At 46.1% G+C, this 15,979-nt stretch overlaps 2 protein-coding genes and 1 long non-coding RNA gene across 6 annotated transcripts in view; 1 reads left to right on the top strand and 2 right to left on the bottom strand.

Annotated features, from left to right (window-relative positions):
• The window catches only part of LOC121812278, a 15,657-nt gene extending 13,941 nt beyond the window's left edge, over positions 1-1,716 (top strand). Inside the window, exon 2 of the long non-coding RNA XR_006052968.1 lies at positions 939-1,716. This is a non-coding gene — a long non-coding RNA (uncharacterized LOC121812278). The remainder of the gene's footprint in view (positions 1-938) is intronic.
• A 1,279-nt stretch (positions 1,717-2,995) lies between these two features.
• On the bottom strand, positions 2,996-7,823 carry LOC102301423. The gene is made up of 4 exons (XM_005947719.3): positions 5,228-7,823; positions 4,147-4,355; positions 3,925-4,042; positions 2,996-3,721 (listed from the first exon to the last, which is right to left on the bottom strand). Exons 1-4 carry the CDS (start codon positions 5,720-5,722, stop codon positions 3,545-3,547), a joined length of 999 nt encoding a protein of 332 aa, XP_005947781.1. The 5' UTR covers positions 5,723-7,823; the 3' UTR covers positions 2,996-3,544.
• A 114-nt stretch (positions 7,824-7,937) lies between these two features.
• LOC102300084 overlaps positions 7,938-15,979 on the bottom strand; it is a 12,274-nt gene continuing 4,232 nt past the window's right edge. For all 4 annotated transcript variants that reach the window (XM_042213966.1, XM_042213965.1, XM_005947715.3 and 1 more), the window contains exons 4-7: positions 13,737-13,851; positions 10,171-10,357; positions 9,691-9,798; positions 7,938-9,550 (exon numbers count right to left, since the gene is read on the bottom strand). In XM_042213966.1, coding sequence (XP_042069900.1) covers positions 9,087-9,550; positions 9,691-9,798; positions 10,171-10,357; positions 13,737-13,851 — 874 coding nt within the window. In that variant the 3' untranslated portion in view covers positions 7,938-9,086. The remainder of the gene's footprint in view (positions 9,551-9,690; positions 9,799-10,170; positions 10,358-13,736; positions 13,852-15,979) is intronic.

Below are 15,979 nucleotides of genomic sequence, written 5' to 3'. Positions count from 1 at the left end.
CACACACACACGCACACACAGACACACGCACGCACACACACACGCACACACACACTCACTCTGCTGGCTGGTGGAGACGTCGCCGTCACACAGAGGCTTCTTTATACGATCCAAATGTTTCTGTTTTCTTCTTTTTCTTCACAAACTGAAAATCTGAGACTTTTAGTTTCAAATAAGCCAAAAATCTAAGAACTTGAAATGTGAGAAGAAGAAGAAAAGCCCAAACACGCAGAGAGGTGAAGGTTTTATACCGATGTGCAGTAATACAAAGAGCTGGGAGTGTGAGTCATTAATAATGTGGATGCAAGAGGCAGACATTTCTCACATGAACACAGCACAGGCTGCATCAAGACACAGCCATGTTTATACTCATATTCCTTTGTCTCCCACTGTGCACTGGTTACCACAGCAAACCCATTAAATAAATGAGTAATAAACTACTAGCCTCTCCTGTGCAGTGCAGCACAGCGATGCTTGTTTCTCGGAATATATACAAAAGTCTTATTTGCCTTTTAGCTGCAGTGCAGCTTCATTTGTGTGCCGACAGAAGAGTCGCTCTGTCCCAGCAGTCACGTCCACGTGGTGTTACCTGGGCACGGACGTTTGGTAGACTTGGCCAGGTTGTGTGTGTGTGTGTGTGTGTGTGTTGTGCTTCAGTACACTGCACTAAAGCACATGTGAGGGCAGTCAGTGGAGGCTGTGTCCATGCAGAGTGGACTCCACTTCAGCTGAATTCAGCCAACAGAGCTTATCTATGTAGGTACAGGTGTGTTTAATGGGCGGGGCCTAGAAGCAGAGTCTGACATCATCAGCTGCAGTTAAAAACAAACATGGCGAGCATATATAAGTTGATTAGTACATTTACACACACTTCTTTACCTCCATGTTTTAGTTACTTTAGTTTTTAAGCCCCCAGTACAGTTTGTGTGTATTTGCAGTGAAGGATTCCACTGAAGAGCTGACTGGAGGATGGAGACAGTCGCCATGTGTACGAAGAGAGGTGTCGTCTGTCTCCTCTTACAGGAAGATGTCCATTGCAGAAGATGTAAGATGAGCCAAGGACTGGACCCAGCCCAAATCAGGAGGCGGAGTCATAATACAAGTGTTTGCTGCTTGGCTGTGCTGTCCTTTTGTCTGTTCGGCTCAGAGGAAGGGGACACGGCGTTTACATGTGCAGTGCTCCATACATCCTTTGAGAGAAATCATTTAAAGCATTTATCTTTGTTGTCCAAAGCTCAGGCAGCAGCTCAAACACTGCTGATAACACCTCCACCTCTGCAGCAGCAGACTGAACCAGGACTCAAACCTGCTCCATCATCTCATCTTTGTAGACCTGCATTTGCAAGCACCAACAAGTCAACGGTAAACATTATACTGGATAATCTGCTGGTTTAAAAGGCTTCGTCCTTTTGTAAAAAAACAGCTCATATCAGCAGAACTGTAGGACTAAAAAATGTAAGAGAAGAGCTTCAGATCCTGAGTGTGTGAGGACAGAAGGATCAGCTTTATTTCAGATTTGAGATAAACTTTATATTTCAGTTTGTGATTACAGGAGCTGCCCTCAGATTCAGACCTCAGCACCACCCAGTGACAGCAGACAGATCATCCAACATGTTAACTGTAAAATTAAGTGAGGAAAACAGTACAAAGGTTAAAGTACCACACGTGCTGTAGTGAAGGCTGCAGCTGTTTTATTGATAAATTTAAAGACAAAAAGGATTATTGTACTCGGCCCTGAAAAGCTTAGAAATATGGTATCTAAGCAGATTCTTCCTCTGGATGGCATTACCTTGGCCTCCAGTAACGCTGTGAGGAACCTTGGAGTCATTTTTGACCAGGACATGTCCTTCAATGCACATATTAAACAAATATGTAAGACTGCTTTCTTCCCTTTGTGCAACATCTCTAAAGTTAGAAATATCCTGTCTCAGAGTGACGCTGAAAAACTAGTTCATGCATTTATTACTTCCAGGCTGGACGACTGTAATTCATTATTATCAGGATGTCCTAAAAACTCCCTGAAAAGCCTTCAGCTGATCCAAAATGCTGCAGCAAGAGTCCTGACAGGGACTAGAAAGAGAGCAGATTTCTCCTGTTTTGGCTTCCTGTTAAATCCAGAATTCAAAATCCTGCTCCTCACATACAAGGTCTTAAATAATCAGGCCCCATCTTATCTTAATGACCTTGTAGTACCATATCACCCTATTAGAGCACTTCGCTCTCGCTCTGCAGGCCTACTTGTTGTTCCTAGAGTATTTAAAAGTAGAATGGGAGGCAGAGCCTTCAGTTTTCAGGCCCCTCTTCTGTGGGACCAGCTTCCAGTTTGGATTCAGGAGACAGACACTATCTCTACTTTCAAGATTAGGCTTCAAACTTTCCTTTTTGCTAAAGCATATAGTTAGGGCTGGACCAGGTGACCCTGAATCCTCCCTTAGTTATGCTGCAATAGACGTAGGCTGCCGGGGATTCCCATGATGCATTGAGTTTTTCCTTTCCAGTCACCTTTCTCACTCACTATGTGTTAACAGACCTCTCTGCATTGAATCATATCTGTTATTAACCTCTGTCTCTCTTCCACAGCATGTCTTTATCCTGTCTTCCTTCTCTCACCCCAACCAATCACAGCAGATGGCCGCCCCTCCCTGAGCCTGGTTCTGCTGGAGGTTTCTTCCTGTTAAAAGGGAGTTTTTCCTTCCCACTGTCGCCAAAGTGCTGCTCATAGGGGGTCATATGATTGTTGGGTTTTTCTCTGTATCTATGAAGCGCCTTGAGGCGACTTTTGTTGTGATTTGGCGCTATATAAATAAAATTGAATTGAATTGAATCACTCATGTAACTCTGTCACTATATATCAGCATTACCAGGACCTCAGTTTGGTGTTACACAAAGCTGCTGATCTCAGACCTGCACAGCTTCTGTTTTAAACACTTGATGTACTCAGCTGCATGAAGAGTGACTGTTGGTTCTCACAAGTATAGTAGAATGCAGCTTGCCGTCCTCACAAAGATAGCTAGACAGGAACACAGACACAGACACACACACACACAGCTCAGCTGCTGCTGCTGGGGAGGGTTTTTAAAAAAGCCACTTGATCAGGGAACCAATCAGCAGCTGCCAGCTCTCAAATCAGCAGGGACCTGCAGAGACATTTAAAGGCACAGAACACAGAGAACAAAGTCCAGCCACCATGATACAAATTATGGCGAGGGCCAGGCTGTGACATTGGCGTCCTAGCTACTCGCTGTACTGTTTGTATTGTACCTCATCAGTCTCCAGGTGTGATAGAAGTTGTGTTGCTGGAACTCTGAGCCCATCATCTTCTACTGATCCAGTTCAGGGCTGCCAGGGGTGGAGCTTATGCCACCCCCGAGTTCATTTATCTTTATTTCATCTTTATTTCTTTATTTTTTATCACATTCATAGTAGACACAACCTCAGAGATACCTTTTACTTTTACTAGAGTATTTTTAATAAGAAAACAAAGACTGCAGTTCTCCTAGTGTCCACTCGAGGCAGCTGTCAGGAGAAATGTGGATTCATTGCCTCAGGTAGGCCGGAGTGGGGGCTCCTTCTCCAGCCAGGAGTATCTGGGCCACAGGCGTCTAAGGAGGGAGTGGGCTCTGCAGAAGTGATCAAAGCGTGTTTGGGGTATGATTGTCCTGTTGTCCCTCCAGCAGAACCTCAGGTTTTCTCTCAGCTGATCAGGATCAAACCTCAGCACCTGAAACAGAAAACGACAACCATGAAACTGAAGCTCAGTCACAAATTAAACTGTCAGAGTCAGACGTGATGGTCCAGCACTCTGAGCTCTTCACACGGCGGTTCATTCAAAGCCTTTCAGCGCTCACGCTGTGGTGGATGCAGTCTGGAGCGGGCTGGAGGCGCCGGCTGGCTGATAGTGAGGAGGAGGAGCAGCGAAGGTACCTTTCTGTTCTCCATGTGCAGGGCGACGGCGACGTGATCCCACACATAAAACTCTGGGTGCCTAATCGGCCCCCGAGCGTCTATCTGGTTCTCGTCAAGTCCTCGGATCAACTCGTAGCTGAGAGGACGGGCAGAGACACAGAGGTCAGAGGGCGCTTTTAGTCTCTCACTGGAGGTCATTTCCACATTTACCTGTGTGATTCTTACCTGTGTGATTCTTACCTGTGTGTCTTACACATGGCCTCCGGTCTCCAGATGAAGCGTCCGTCTCTATAAGTGCAGACGGCGTCCGGGTCATCATCAGGGAGCAAAGGAAACCTTGAGAAGAACTGCTGATTGGCCGGGCTGTGTACCAGCACAGAGTACTGCACTTCCTGTTTGTACAGCGAGGTCTTGAACACCCTCATGATGGGCGGAGCTCCGGAGCAAAACTGAGGACAATAACAGAAGTTTCAGTTTTACTTCCAGAGACAGAAAGAGTGACGCGGCACAGCGAGTTTCGGTCGACGCGCACTTTGAGTCACGACAGCAGCTCGCTGTAAACGAAGGATGGAAGTGTCCTGTTGTTCGGTGTTGTCAGGGATGTTGTGATTACACTTTGAGTTTTAACTGGGTCTGTTCCAGTCGGCTGATGTTTGTGTTTCCACCTGAAATATTTACTGAGTCCATGTAAGCTGAACGAAAAAAGCACGTTCTTCAGTTTGTGACTAAGAATGTAATATTTACAGTATTCAGTGTTTTAACATTATGGAGAAATATAAATATACATCATTCATGAACAGTCCCAGGTTATTGTTTGCAGTTTTTTACAGGACTACTTGAAGTTTTAAAATATCTAAATGATCCAGGATGCAGATATTTGAATACTAGATCCTGTTTCATGTTTCTGGTAAGACCCACCAGTGCCCATATGGAAAAGAAATAGTAAAAACTTCTATGATTTACTCATGAAAGTGGCCACTTTCTCATTATTTTCATATATTGCTTTAGGAAGTATACAAAACATACAAGTTTCATTATATAATCTTTCAAGGGATCTTATATCTGTTTTCACTCTTGTATGCTTTTCATTCAAGTTTCACACAAGACAGAAACAAACTTTATAAGATTTATTCATATCTTTTCCATGTGGGTGAAACTGTCAGGTTTCTGTTGTTAACAGTGTTTTAGATATTCATGTTCAAACTCTGCCTCTGAAAAGTGTTTGACATGAAGTTCACAGACATCTCTGACTCTTTTATGGTGCTCACAGGCGGTGATGCCAGCTCTGTGAATGCAAACAGTCATTTAAACGTAGGATTACCTGCTCGCTGTAGGCCGTCAGCACCTCCTCCAGAGGAAACCTGAAGCGGTACGAGCCCAGTCTCGACCTCCTCTTGAAGGCTGGAGAGGAGGCGAACTTCCACAGGAAGCTCTCCTGCTCTGCAGCCTGCTCCTCCATCCGGTCTGGGTAGGTCTCCTCCAGGAGCCTCGTCTCAGCCGCTTGGATCTCCTCGGGTCCCACAGCCAGACTCCACCACACCAGGGAGAGATGGCGAGGATCTGAGGAGCCTCCACGAGGATCCTTGAAGCCTCTGTCCTTCCGGATCCCACATAGCCCCCATCGCTCTGTGTCATGTTTCAGGTGAGACACGCAGAACTCGGGTCGGGGGTAGTCAGGGATGTCTTCTTTGTAGAGGTACTGGTTCTCCAAACCCTGACGCTCAGCTGTACTTCTTAAATCATTCAGCCGCACATGCTGACCCTCTATCAAATGTTCGGTATAGTTTCGGCTGTTTGTCTGCGTCTGCATGATCATGGAGGGTGAGCTGAAGAGAATTGGTCTCTGATATCTGACAGGACACACTTTTATTCAGACCCCACCCAGTCTCTCTCACACACACACACACACACACACACACACACACACACACACACACACACACACACACACACACAGAGAGTGTTCTGGTTTTGGTTCATCGACTGCACGTCTTGCCTGAAGTTTCAGTTTGATTCGTCTTCAGATGTTTGAGGTTTGTTGTTGTTTGTTTGTATTCTGCTTCATCACCAAGGACCTGCTGTCATGGTTTTGTTCAGTGAACCTAACCGACCTTACATTTCCATAAAAGGCTTGTCTGGTGTATTTCCTCGGAGTTGTAGGAAACGGTGTGATGTAATGAGACAGGAAGTGCGGGTGCCAAACTGTTTCTGATGCCACTGTGGTTTCTTCCTCCTTCACTTGCGTCCGGGCTGAGCAGAATTCACCCGAGGCTGATATGAGCCGGACGTTCATGCTGTGATGGAAACCATCAGGGTCGTTTTACTGAAACATGTTCACCTCTTTCTGCTTATTGAACTTGAACAGGTCATTTAGAGCTGACCCAACGCTCTTCTTCTCTTTGTGTTCTCGTGTTTCTGTTTCATGATTAACGATTTTTTTATTAACACTCTTGCCAACAATAAAAAACGTTACAAAAACAAGCTGCGCTCTGACCCCAGCGCTCATCAGAAGCGTCTGCTTGTAAAAACATATCCATCCATCAAAGTCAGGTCACCTGCAGGCTGAGCCGTATTCCAGACTTCTGAGGCCTTCCTAACCAGACCAGCAGGTTCTGGTCTCACTCGGGGTCTCCTGCCTGGAAGACCTCCAAAGGGAACCACCACCTCAGTCTGCCAGTACAAAGGCGCTGTCCGCACCTTAAAGCCCAAACAGCCCGTGATGTACAGAGCCGTTATCATCTCAGGACAAGTCTGAGTCAGTCCTGACGTCCTGAACCAGACAGCATCTCTGCCAGTGTATCTGCAGAGGTTCCCCCAAATCTTCAGGCTGTGTCTCCTTCACAGACGAAGGTTCGGTCAGACTCAGGAGCTCCTCAAAGTTCTCTTTCCACCCTCGACAATAAATCGAGTACATGTCAGCTGTTCCCCTGCACGCCCTGAGAACTTCCTGAGCTCGTGGACAGAAGTTCTTTGAAGTCCAATGAAAGTCCTTCCTAAGGGGTCTCAGATCCGACCCTGAACTCCCGTGGCTCCTCCCACAGTTTTACCGCTATTTCGACATTGATATGCCGAGGTCACCAGACAGAAGCGCCCTGGATTCATGGTGATGATCACATCTACAGCCGATGTTACTGCACCATTATTTGTTTGTTTCTAACTGTTGTTGTTAGGCCTTGTAATGGCCACGCCGGGCCTTCTACTACTGTTTCTATATAAAACATTTAATTCACATTACATTTTAACATATTTGAATAATATCAACATTTAGCAGTAAATCAGAAATAAGAAACAGATATGTGTCAAGTATTTTGCAGGATTTAACATTTTCACCCCTGAAGTCAGCAAAATAACATTCATCTGTAGTGTAAGCTGTCAGATCACTGGTGCCAGCTGGTGTCCACCTGTATTTAGTTTGGAGGAATCAGTGAGTGAGTGAAACTCACTTCTGTCTGATGACAGTGATACTGAGGCAAGATGTTGAAAATATGCTGAACTTTCTGTCAATATGGACTGCTGTTAGCTGCTGTTAGCTTCTGTTTGCTGCTGTTAGTGTCTTTTAGCCTCTATTAGCTGCTATTAGCTGCTGTTAGCCTCTATTAGCTGCTGTTAGCCTCTATTAGCTGCTGTTAGCCTCAGTTACTGAAACTGTCTCTGAAGTGGATCTAACTATGTTTGATGTGAGGATGGAATCAAACTGTTTATCTGAGGCAAAGTGGGATTTTTAGGACACTCGAGCCAAACATTAGCTGTTGTTGTTTAGCTGGCTCTTTGCTAGCTCTCCAAGGTCATTCAGGGCTCATTAATAACAGCAGTTTGCGCTCCTTCAGGTGAAGTAACTTCTGAGGCCTGTCAGGTTTTATTTTCCACTGATATCCCTCGCTTGCTCTAAAACTACGTCTTCTTATGTATTTATAGTCTGACTGCAAAAGCTGACTGTGAGAAATTATTTCAACATATTCTGTTATGGGGTAACCAGGTCACACAGCAGGAGGTGAAAAGGATTGTTAAGCTCTAATTTAACGTAATTAAAGTTTACTGTCTGAAAACGATATGAAAAATATTTTATTTGGCACATCCACAAAGACAAAACACTCCTGATAACAGTGAAACAGGAGACATCAAAGGAAAAGAAGCTTTAAAGGTTAAAACAGTTCATTTAAATACTGCTCATTAATAATCAGAATAAAATCAGAATAAAACCTGACCGCAGAAACATCATTAGCATCGTTATTGAATCAGTTACAGGAGACATCAGAGATGATGTGGTTTTTCATTTTCACTTCCTCAGTTTCATCTTTACACATGTGCTGGCAGCTGATTGGCTTAAATGGTCAACACTGACAGGCTGTCGGTGCTGCATTGGGTCAGGTGAGAACTGGGCCCATAGGTGTGTCTGTGGGAGGGGCTACACAGAGAAAATCACTGCTGATTGGCAGATGCAGCACTCTGATTGTGTCCACCGTGGAAATGATCCTCCTGTTAGTAACGCTGTGCAGCGGTTGGTCTGCACGAAGGCAGAGGCGGGTCCTCACCAGCAGGTGGAGACGCGGTGATGCTGGAGTCCTCATGGACACAGTTTTCCAAACTTCAGAAGGTTCATTTGTTCTGTCACTCACACATTCCTCTCATGTGACCAACATCTCCAAAGTTAGAAATATCCTGTCTCAGAGTGACGCTGAAAAACTAGTTCATGCATTTATTACTTCCAGGCTGGACGACTGTAATTCATTATTATCAGGAAGTCTTAAAAACTCCCTGAAAAGCCTTCAGCTGATCCAAAATGCTGCAGCAAGAGTCCTGACAGGGACTAGAAAGAGAGAGCAGATTTCTCCTGTTTTGGCTTCCTGTCATTTTCAAACCCTCACAGACACATGTGTGTCTTGAATGATCTTCGTGAGATCGGCACTGTTGGGATTTTTTAAAAAGGCTTTTGGATCGTTGCAAATATTCACAGTTTAAACATTCGCAGTCGGCTACAAACAAACTGCATTTTCAAACCTGCTGACGTCAGTATGGGGGGGGACTTCCCATGATGCATCATGGAAGCTAAACTGGGAGGTGACCTCCTCACTAAGGCCAGCAGGTGTCGCTGTGCTGGGTGTTCTGGTGCATTTATCGTACGCCACACTCCATCACCTGAGGGTAAACAGTGTAAACAACATTACAACATCACCCAGCACTCAGGTGGCGTTCCTGATGGAGTAGACCTCCCCTCCTTTAGCCATGACCATCCTCGCCACGGCCTGCACCAGATCGTAGACCTGCTGACCGTCCCAGTGGTCCGGGTTGTTGTTGAGGACGTGGTACCTGTAGCCCACTTTGAAAAGCAGCTCAGGTCCCGCCGCCCGGCGCTGTCTCTCGATGTCTGGAGCCGCCGGGTTAGCATAGGTGCAGAGGATCCTGGTGTACCTCGACACGTCCATCCCAAAGAACTCCTCCACCTGCCTCATGGTGGCTAGATCCTCCACGGTGGAGGACCCCACCCTGGTGACCAGCAGGACGGCGTGGGGCCTCAGCATGTTGACACATGTGGAGATGTCCCTCTTCACGGCATCGTCTGATGTTTCCGAGAGACCGGGAGTCTCGGCTACGGTCACCTGGTGGCCGAACACCCACTCGCTCTGCCAGCAGCACGATGACGTCCCTGAGAAGAGGATTCCACCAGTTTACTCTGAACATGCTCCCAGTTTGAGGCGTTTGACCTCCTACACTAAGCTAATGTTAGCCATGTAGGGGAGCCAAAGAGGCTGGGGCTAAATCAGTCCACAGACGGGTTAGACTTACCTGAGGATGGACCGCCTGGACTGAAGGCAAGCCTTCCTAAGATGGCGTTCCCAGTGGAGCTCTTCCCCACTCCAGGCCTCCCAACAAGAACCAGTCTGATGTCGGACACTGAGATGGAGAAAGTCTGCTGTTAAAACGAGATTTAAAGGATCATTTTAAGCTCCGTGTTTCCTGTTTCTGTGGGTCTGAGATGAAACGACAGACGCTTTAAAGTCGTCATCGATATTCTTCATGATGTCACACAGCCCCTCCCTCACGCTTTAAAGGAAGAGTGCTTTTTATTTGTTCTTGTTTCTAATGTCTCTGTAAAGCACTTTGAATCACCTTGTTGTTGAATTGTGCTATACAAATAAACTTGCCTTGCCTTGCCTTGCAAAGTACCGAGGACGGCACGACTTGGACTTGCTTTCTACAGAAACGCAAAGATCGCTGTACCTCACACTGGGAGGGGTCACAGTCTCCAGTGTGCACATGTGATACCTGTGTAACGCTGCAGGAGCGAGCGCTCCTCCTCCAGGGGGAAGCGCCAGCCCGGCCACAGGCATTTAACCAAGTTTGTAGCGTCTTCGAAATCATCGAACTCCTCCTCGTCGTTTCTGGCTGTTACTTCCTCCGGCCAACAGAACCTGAGGTTCTGTCTCAGGCGGTCAGCGTCAAACGTCAGCACCTGAAGGATCAACAGGATGTTTTTAAAGGAAACCTGCAAACGTCTGAACTCTGACGGTACACCTGCAGGAGTGTTGCGTTCAGGGACAGTTGGAAACATTAAGGCTGAGAGAACACGTGTGAACCTACATGATCACAACAAATAATCATGTTCGAGGTCCTGCAGTCAAACATAAACCAGCTTCTCAAGCATGAAGCGCCACCAGCTGCAGTTCCTCTGACGCCCAGCAGAGGCAGCAGTGAGTCTCCATAGATTAGGGGTATTCAACTACAATTTAAGATGACCTTTATTAAATAAACTTTCAGGAGGTCCAGTTGGAGAAAATCTTCTCAAGCAGAGGTCCGGGACATCATAATGTCTAACTTGCGTTATGACTGTGATAGAGAAGCAGCCCTTTTTTTTACATTAATATCTATGAACTGTCAAATCAGTGAAAATACAAGTTAAAACATTTCAACAAAATTTGTCGCTAACACTGAAACACACAGTAGGCCTACATTAGATGTAGGGCTGCTGTTTAAAATGAATTAGAGAAAATAAATAAAATGACTAAATTGTGCCTCTTTAAACAAAGTGCTTCATTTCAGAAAAAAGCAGCAGGTGGAGTTTTTTCTTTACCTTTCACATCTCGACGTTTTCAACAGATAACATCAAAGCATCTTACCAATTTCACAGTTTCTCTTTCTTTCCGCCTTATATTCCACTTTCTGTTGTTCGGTGAGAGAACTGAGCTTTAGTTTGCCAGGATTGTAAATCTGGGCTGGAATGGTGTCAGACCTGTTCTCATACACATGTGTAGGTGCTCATTGGTGAGCCTGGAACGATATTGAGTTTTTATTATGTTCATTGTGGAGAAAGCTGCCTCACAGCTGTATGTGGAGCCACACATGGTCGAGATGTGCAGGGCTACTTTCCTCAGATTTGGGACCATTTGGAGCCAGAAAGGCAGGTTCAGTTCTCCCAAACTGCTCTTTCAGGGCCACATCTGCTTGGAGATCAACCAGCTGCATTTGAAGAGGCCCAGCATTTGGCCACTTGAAGTGCTGTGTGACTTCCTTTGAGAACCCTCTGACATCAGTGATGAGAAATGGGTTCTTTACATGATGAGCTGCTGTCCAAAGCTGAAGCTATCGAAACGTTTGCTGAAGTTTTCAACCAGCTTATCAACAAAGTCAACAACAGATGACATCTCCCTGAACCTGTTCCTTCACTAGGGATGGGTATCGTTTTGGTTTTATCCGATACCGGTGCCAAATCGGTACTTTTGAAACGGTGCCGGTGCTTAAACGGTGCTCAAACCGGTGCTTAAAGAATGGAGAACACAAAATTGGTCCAAAAACCTCTCATGTTCAGCTGTTTTTTTGTAAAAAGATAACAATGTTAGCCTTTTCTGCAGCTATGGGGCATATATGGTATCACTCTTGGCTGGAAGCAGTGCTTAAACAATGGAAAAAACACAAACTTTGTCCAAAAACCTCTCATGTTTAACTGTTTTCCACTTTTTCTTTGGTCATTTTAGCCTTTTTGGCCAGGGTGAAGGGAGTATCTGCCATCAAACAAGAAGACAGCCGCATGTAGCTATGATGATGTTTGCTAGTTCACCTTACATGCATTAATGTAATAACGTGGTTAGCCTACTCAACGTAAATTACACACGAACAACATAAGCTACTCACGCAGAGAAGAACGGCTGCTGCTCGCATCATCATCCTCATCATTTCTGCTACACTGGCAGGGCTAGGGGCCAGGACTCTCCTCTTCGGTTTTTGGGGGATGTTGCTAACTCCGGGTCCGATAACAGGCACCACACCGATGCTTAGTAGTATTTTGCTGTCTGCATGGTCTCAGGTGATGGTCTCAGTCTCTGAGCCACAGCGTATCAAATACGGTGCATTTCTGGCTTTTAAAAAAAACGCTATGCGTCGCCAGTGTTTCATCGGATTTGAGGTGTTACCTCCTTTGACAGTATCACAGTATCAGCTTAAAGCACTTGTTGCAGGCTGCTGAGTTTGCATATTTTGCTGTGAAGTACAGCCAGACTTTTGACCGCTTCGCCTTGGACATTTTTAATCTGTAGCTCTGCTCTAAAAGAACGTACGTACCTGGCCCCGCCTACTATCCTCGGAAACGTAAAATGATTGGCTAGAAGTGTATCACAGCTCAGGAAAAAAAAGCACCGAAATAAAGCACCGAAATAAAGCACCGAAATGTGCGCTGCTTTTCTGGTTACTACCATTTATGTCAGAACCGGTGCCATCATGGCACCGGACACCGGTACCCATCCCTATCCTTCACTGTTGGGAAGTGTGCATAGTCTCCTTGCAGGTCTTCTTTGAACACTTCAGGTTTCCTCTGAGAGCAGCGTCATCGGTTCACAGATTGAATCGTCTTTGCAGCTTCAAATTCAGTTCATTCAGGTGTGAAGTGATAGCAACCAAAAAGGCCACAATATCCATGTTTCCCATCATTAAAAAAGAGAGAAAGGTTTGGTGCTTCCTGACTTTCCAGCTCTTCGTGCTTTGTCTCACGGTGGCGTTTGCTGGAAGAATGAGCACGTCTGCGTCGGTGCAGTCTTGAAAGTTCTATTTTCGGTCTTTACTTTTCTCGCTTTTGAAAGCGCCATCGTTGTTGTACCTCTTGTGACTGCCTGTATCGTTAATCGTCTCGCTTGTTATTCGCCTCTCACCGTCTCTTTCCTCTGTCTGTCGGTGTCTGCGATCACCTTGAATGCACAGATTTGATTGGCTGAGTAGCGTCACATGGGTGGCTTAACTCGCACACAATTGGTTTGTCTGTTCCCTGGTCTATTAATGCAAGGTAACGTTACCGCTTAAAATTGAATCGCCTCGTCAAAATGATTTTAATATTTTGTTAAGTATAGGTCCGGCCATAGATGTTAGAACTACAGCAGAAACAAACATGTTTACAGCCTGAAACACATCTTTAGAATTCACCTGTTTAAATTGCATTAAGGCTTATTAGGGGCGTGGCCTCTTTGACAGGTGGATGGTGACACGGTCTTCACAGACTGTTGGACTAAAGTGTTGTTTTTTCACCTGTCTCGAGCAAAGACTATTGGATCATCTATCCATGCAGGAAAAATGAAAATATGAAGAGAAACAAAGAATTTGGGTCCATATTCTGCAGCAGCGACGCCGCTCCCACAGCTCGGACTCATGACCATCTGCCTGCATGCTGCAGAGGATCGCTCACCTCACCCTGCTGCCAGGACGAAGCTTTCATACAACCTGTGGATGCAGACTGACAGGCTACGAAATCTTCTCATAATATGAAATATATATTTAAAAAAACAAAGACAAAAATGTTCCTTTTCTAACTCAACATGCTTCAGGTGTAAAGAGTGATGAGGAGGAGCTACCCGTCTGTTCTCCACGTGCAGGGCGACGGCGACATTGTCCCAAACATAAAACACTCGTCGAATCAGCTGCTGAGCATCCACGTGGTTCCCATCAGGTCTGTGGGTCAGCTCGTAACTGTGGGAACAACGCACACGACTGAGAGGCTGGGAAAGTGGAAACACGGCAAACTGTCAGGAAGCGGCTGTGAGAGGAGCCAACGCAAACTCACTGACACACACAGACACACACAGACGCACACAGACACACAGACACACACAGACACACACAGACGCACACAGACACACAGACACACACAGACGCACACACAGACACACACACAGACACACACACAGACACACACACAGACACAAGGGGGAAAATACTAAATAATCAAGGAGCTAAACAGGGAACATAACTGCTGAGCACTAATGAACCCAGACATAACCCAAAATAAAGAAACATCACAAGGACACAAAATGCTGCTGAGAAGGACCCAGAACCCTGAAACCTTCAGAACCTGCAGCTGAATGTCCACAGGACCGGATCCACAGCTGCTGCAGAAAGCAAAGACCTACACGAGCACATTTTTGGGATGAAGCTTCCATATCTCCATCTATCACATCAGGATGAAGAAGCAGGCAGACGGCATCAATGAGAGCAGTACACACTCTGCACGTGCTCTGAGTCAACCGTTTACTGCTTACTCATTTATTTTATTTCTTTATTGGCATTTTTCTGCTAAGAGAAGCCAAACTGAGCTGTATTGCACCATGAAGATCATTGAAGTGATTTCAGTAGATTTCCCTGTGTACACCGCCACAGTGGGTTAGTCCCAGTTTCACAGGATCACGGTCAGCGTGTTGAACTGGTGCCTGATTACTGCAGACCTGCTGAAACAAGAAGCTCTTAAACCTGTGTGACAAAGTGAAGCAGGCCAAAGATCTCAGACACGTCCTGCTGTGATGTAAAGAAACAGCTGAGTCAGTGACATCATCAGTCTGAAAGGGTCACTGGGACATTTCTAAGGCTGTGGGACTCCAGTGATCCACAGTGGGAGAAACACGCCAACCACAATTACTCCAAAACCTCATTCATGACTCATCCAGGAGGTCAGAGAAGACCCCAGAACAACATTAAAGACCTGCGGGCCTCACTCGGCTCAGCTAAGGTCAGAGGTCATGATTCAACTGGGCAAAAATGGCATCCAGGCACTGCTGAGCGACAAGTTCACAAAGGCTCATCCCACATCTGCCAACAAGCACCTGGATGATCCCAGAGAGTCCTGGGAAATATTCTGTGGACTGACGAGGCAGAAGCTGGAAGGTCTGAGTCCCATCAGACTAACAGCGTTTCATAAAGATGGCGAGACCAGCGGGCTCTCCGTGGATCGAACAGGCGACGCAGATGGCGAAGAGAGAGGAAGCAAAAGCGAGGCTGCAGGGCTGGACTACTGGCAGAGCTGAGGAAGCAGCCACTCAAACCCTCGCTGCAGAGCCTCTACCTCACAAACGCCAGATCCATGGTACACGAGGCGAGACAGACGATTCAGATATGCAGCTGCTGCCTGCTCATCTCAGAGACTTGGCTACGTGCACAAACCCTGGATGCTGCGGTGCCTGCAGGCCGCACGCTTCTGTTAATCTCGTTATACGTGTGTAATGAAATAAAGGCTTTCAACCTTACATACAGGACATTTGCACAGTGAGTGAAACCAGCACGTATGAACAAAGGGCTGAGAGGTCAGAGGTCAGCTCCTTCATTGCCCATTGTGCTGGTTAGCTAGCCAGTGCTGCTGGTTCCAGTCATCATGTCCTGTTTATAAGGTTGAAACCTGCAGTCAGCTGATGATGATGATGATGATGATGATGATGATGATGATGACACGTTTCTCCCACTGAAAACGTCCAGATGAACAGAATCAACCTTTTGGGATTTATTACCTGGATGACAGAGCATCCAGACAAGTTTACCTGTGTGATTCTAACCCGTGTGATTCTTACCCGTGTGATTCTAACCCGTGTGATTCTTACCCGTGTGATTCTAACCCGTGTGATTCTTACCCGCGTGATTCTTACCCGTGTGATTCTAACCCGTGTGATTCTAACCAGTGTGATTGTTACCCGTGTGATTCTTACCCGTGTGATTCTTACCCGTGTGATTCTAACCCGTGTGATTCTAACCCGTGTGATTCTAACCAGTGTGATTCTTACCCGTGTGACTCTAACCCGTGTGATTCTAACCCGTGTGACTCTAACCCGTGTGA

Source organism: Haplochromis burtoni, unplaced genomic scaffold (genome assembly GCF_018398535.1).
Source record: "Haplochromis burtoni strain Fernald_Lab_line unplaced genomic scaffold, NCSU_Asbu1 Contig_505, whole genome shotgun sequence".
Taxonomy (NCBI): Eukaryota; Metazoa; Chordata; class Actinopteri; order Cichliformes; family Cichlidae; genus Haplochromis; species Haplochromis burtoni.
This window is presented reverse-complemented; position numbering and strand designations above follow the sequence as displayed.

Bases quoted from the DNA above. Each gene is read 5' to 3' on its own strand.
- LOC102301423 (XM_005947719.3), bottom strand. From the start codon at position 5,722: ATGATCATGCAGACGCAGACAAACAGCCGAAACTATACCGAACATTTG. The intron at 4,356-5,227 runs GTAATCCTACGT...TATTGTCCTCAG, and splicing joins TGACGGCCTACAGCGAGCAG to TTTTGCTCCGGAGCTCCGCC. The intron at 3,722-3,924 runs GTACCTTCGCTG...TTTCTGTTTCAG, and splicing joins TGCACATGGAGAACAGAAAG to GTGCTGAGGTTTGATCCTGA.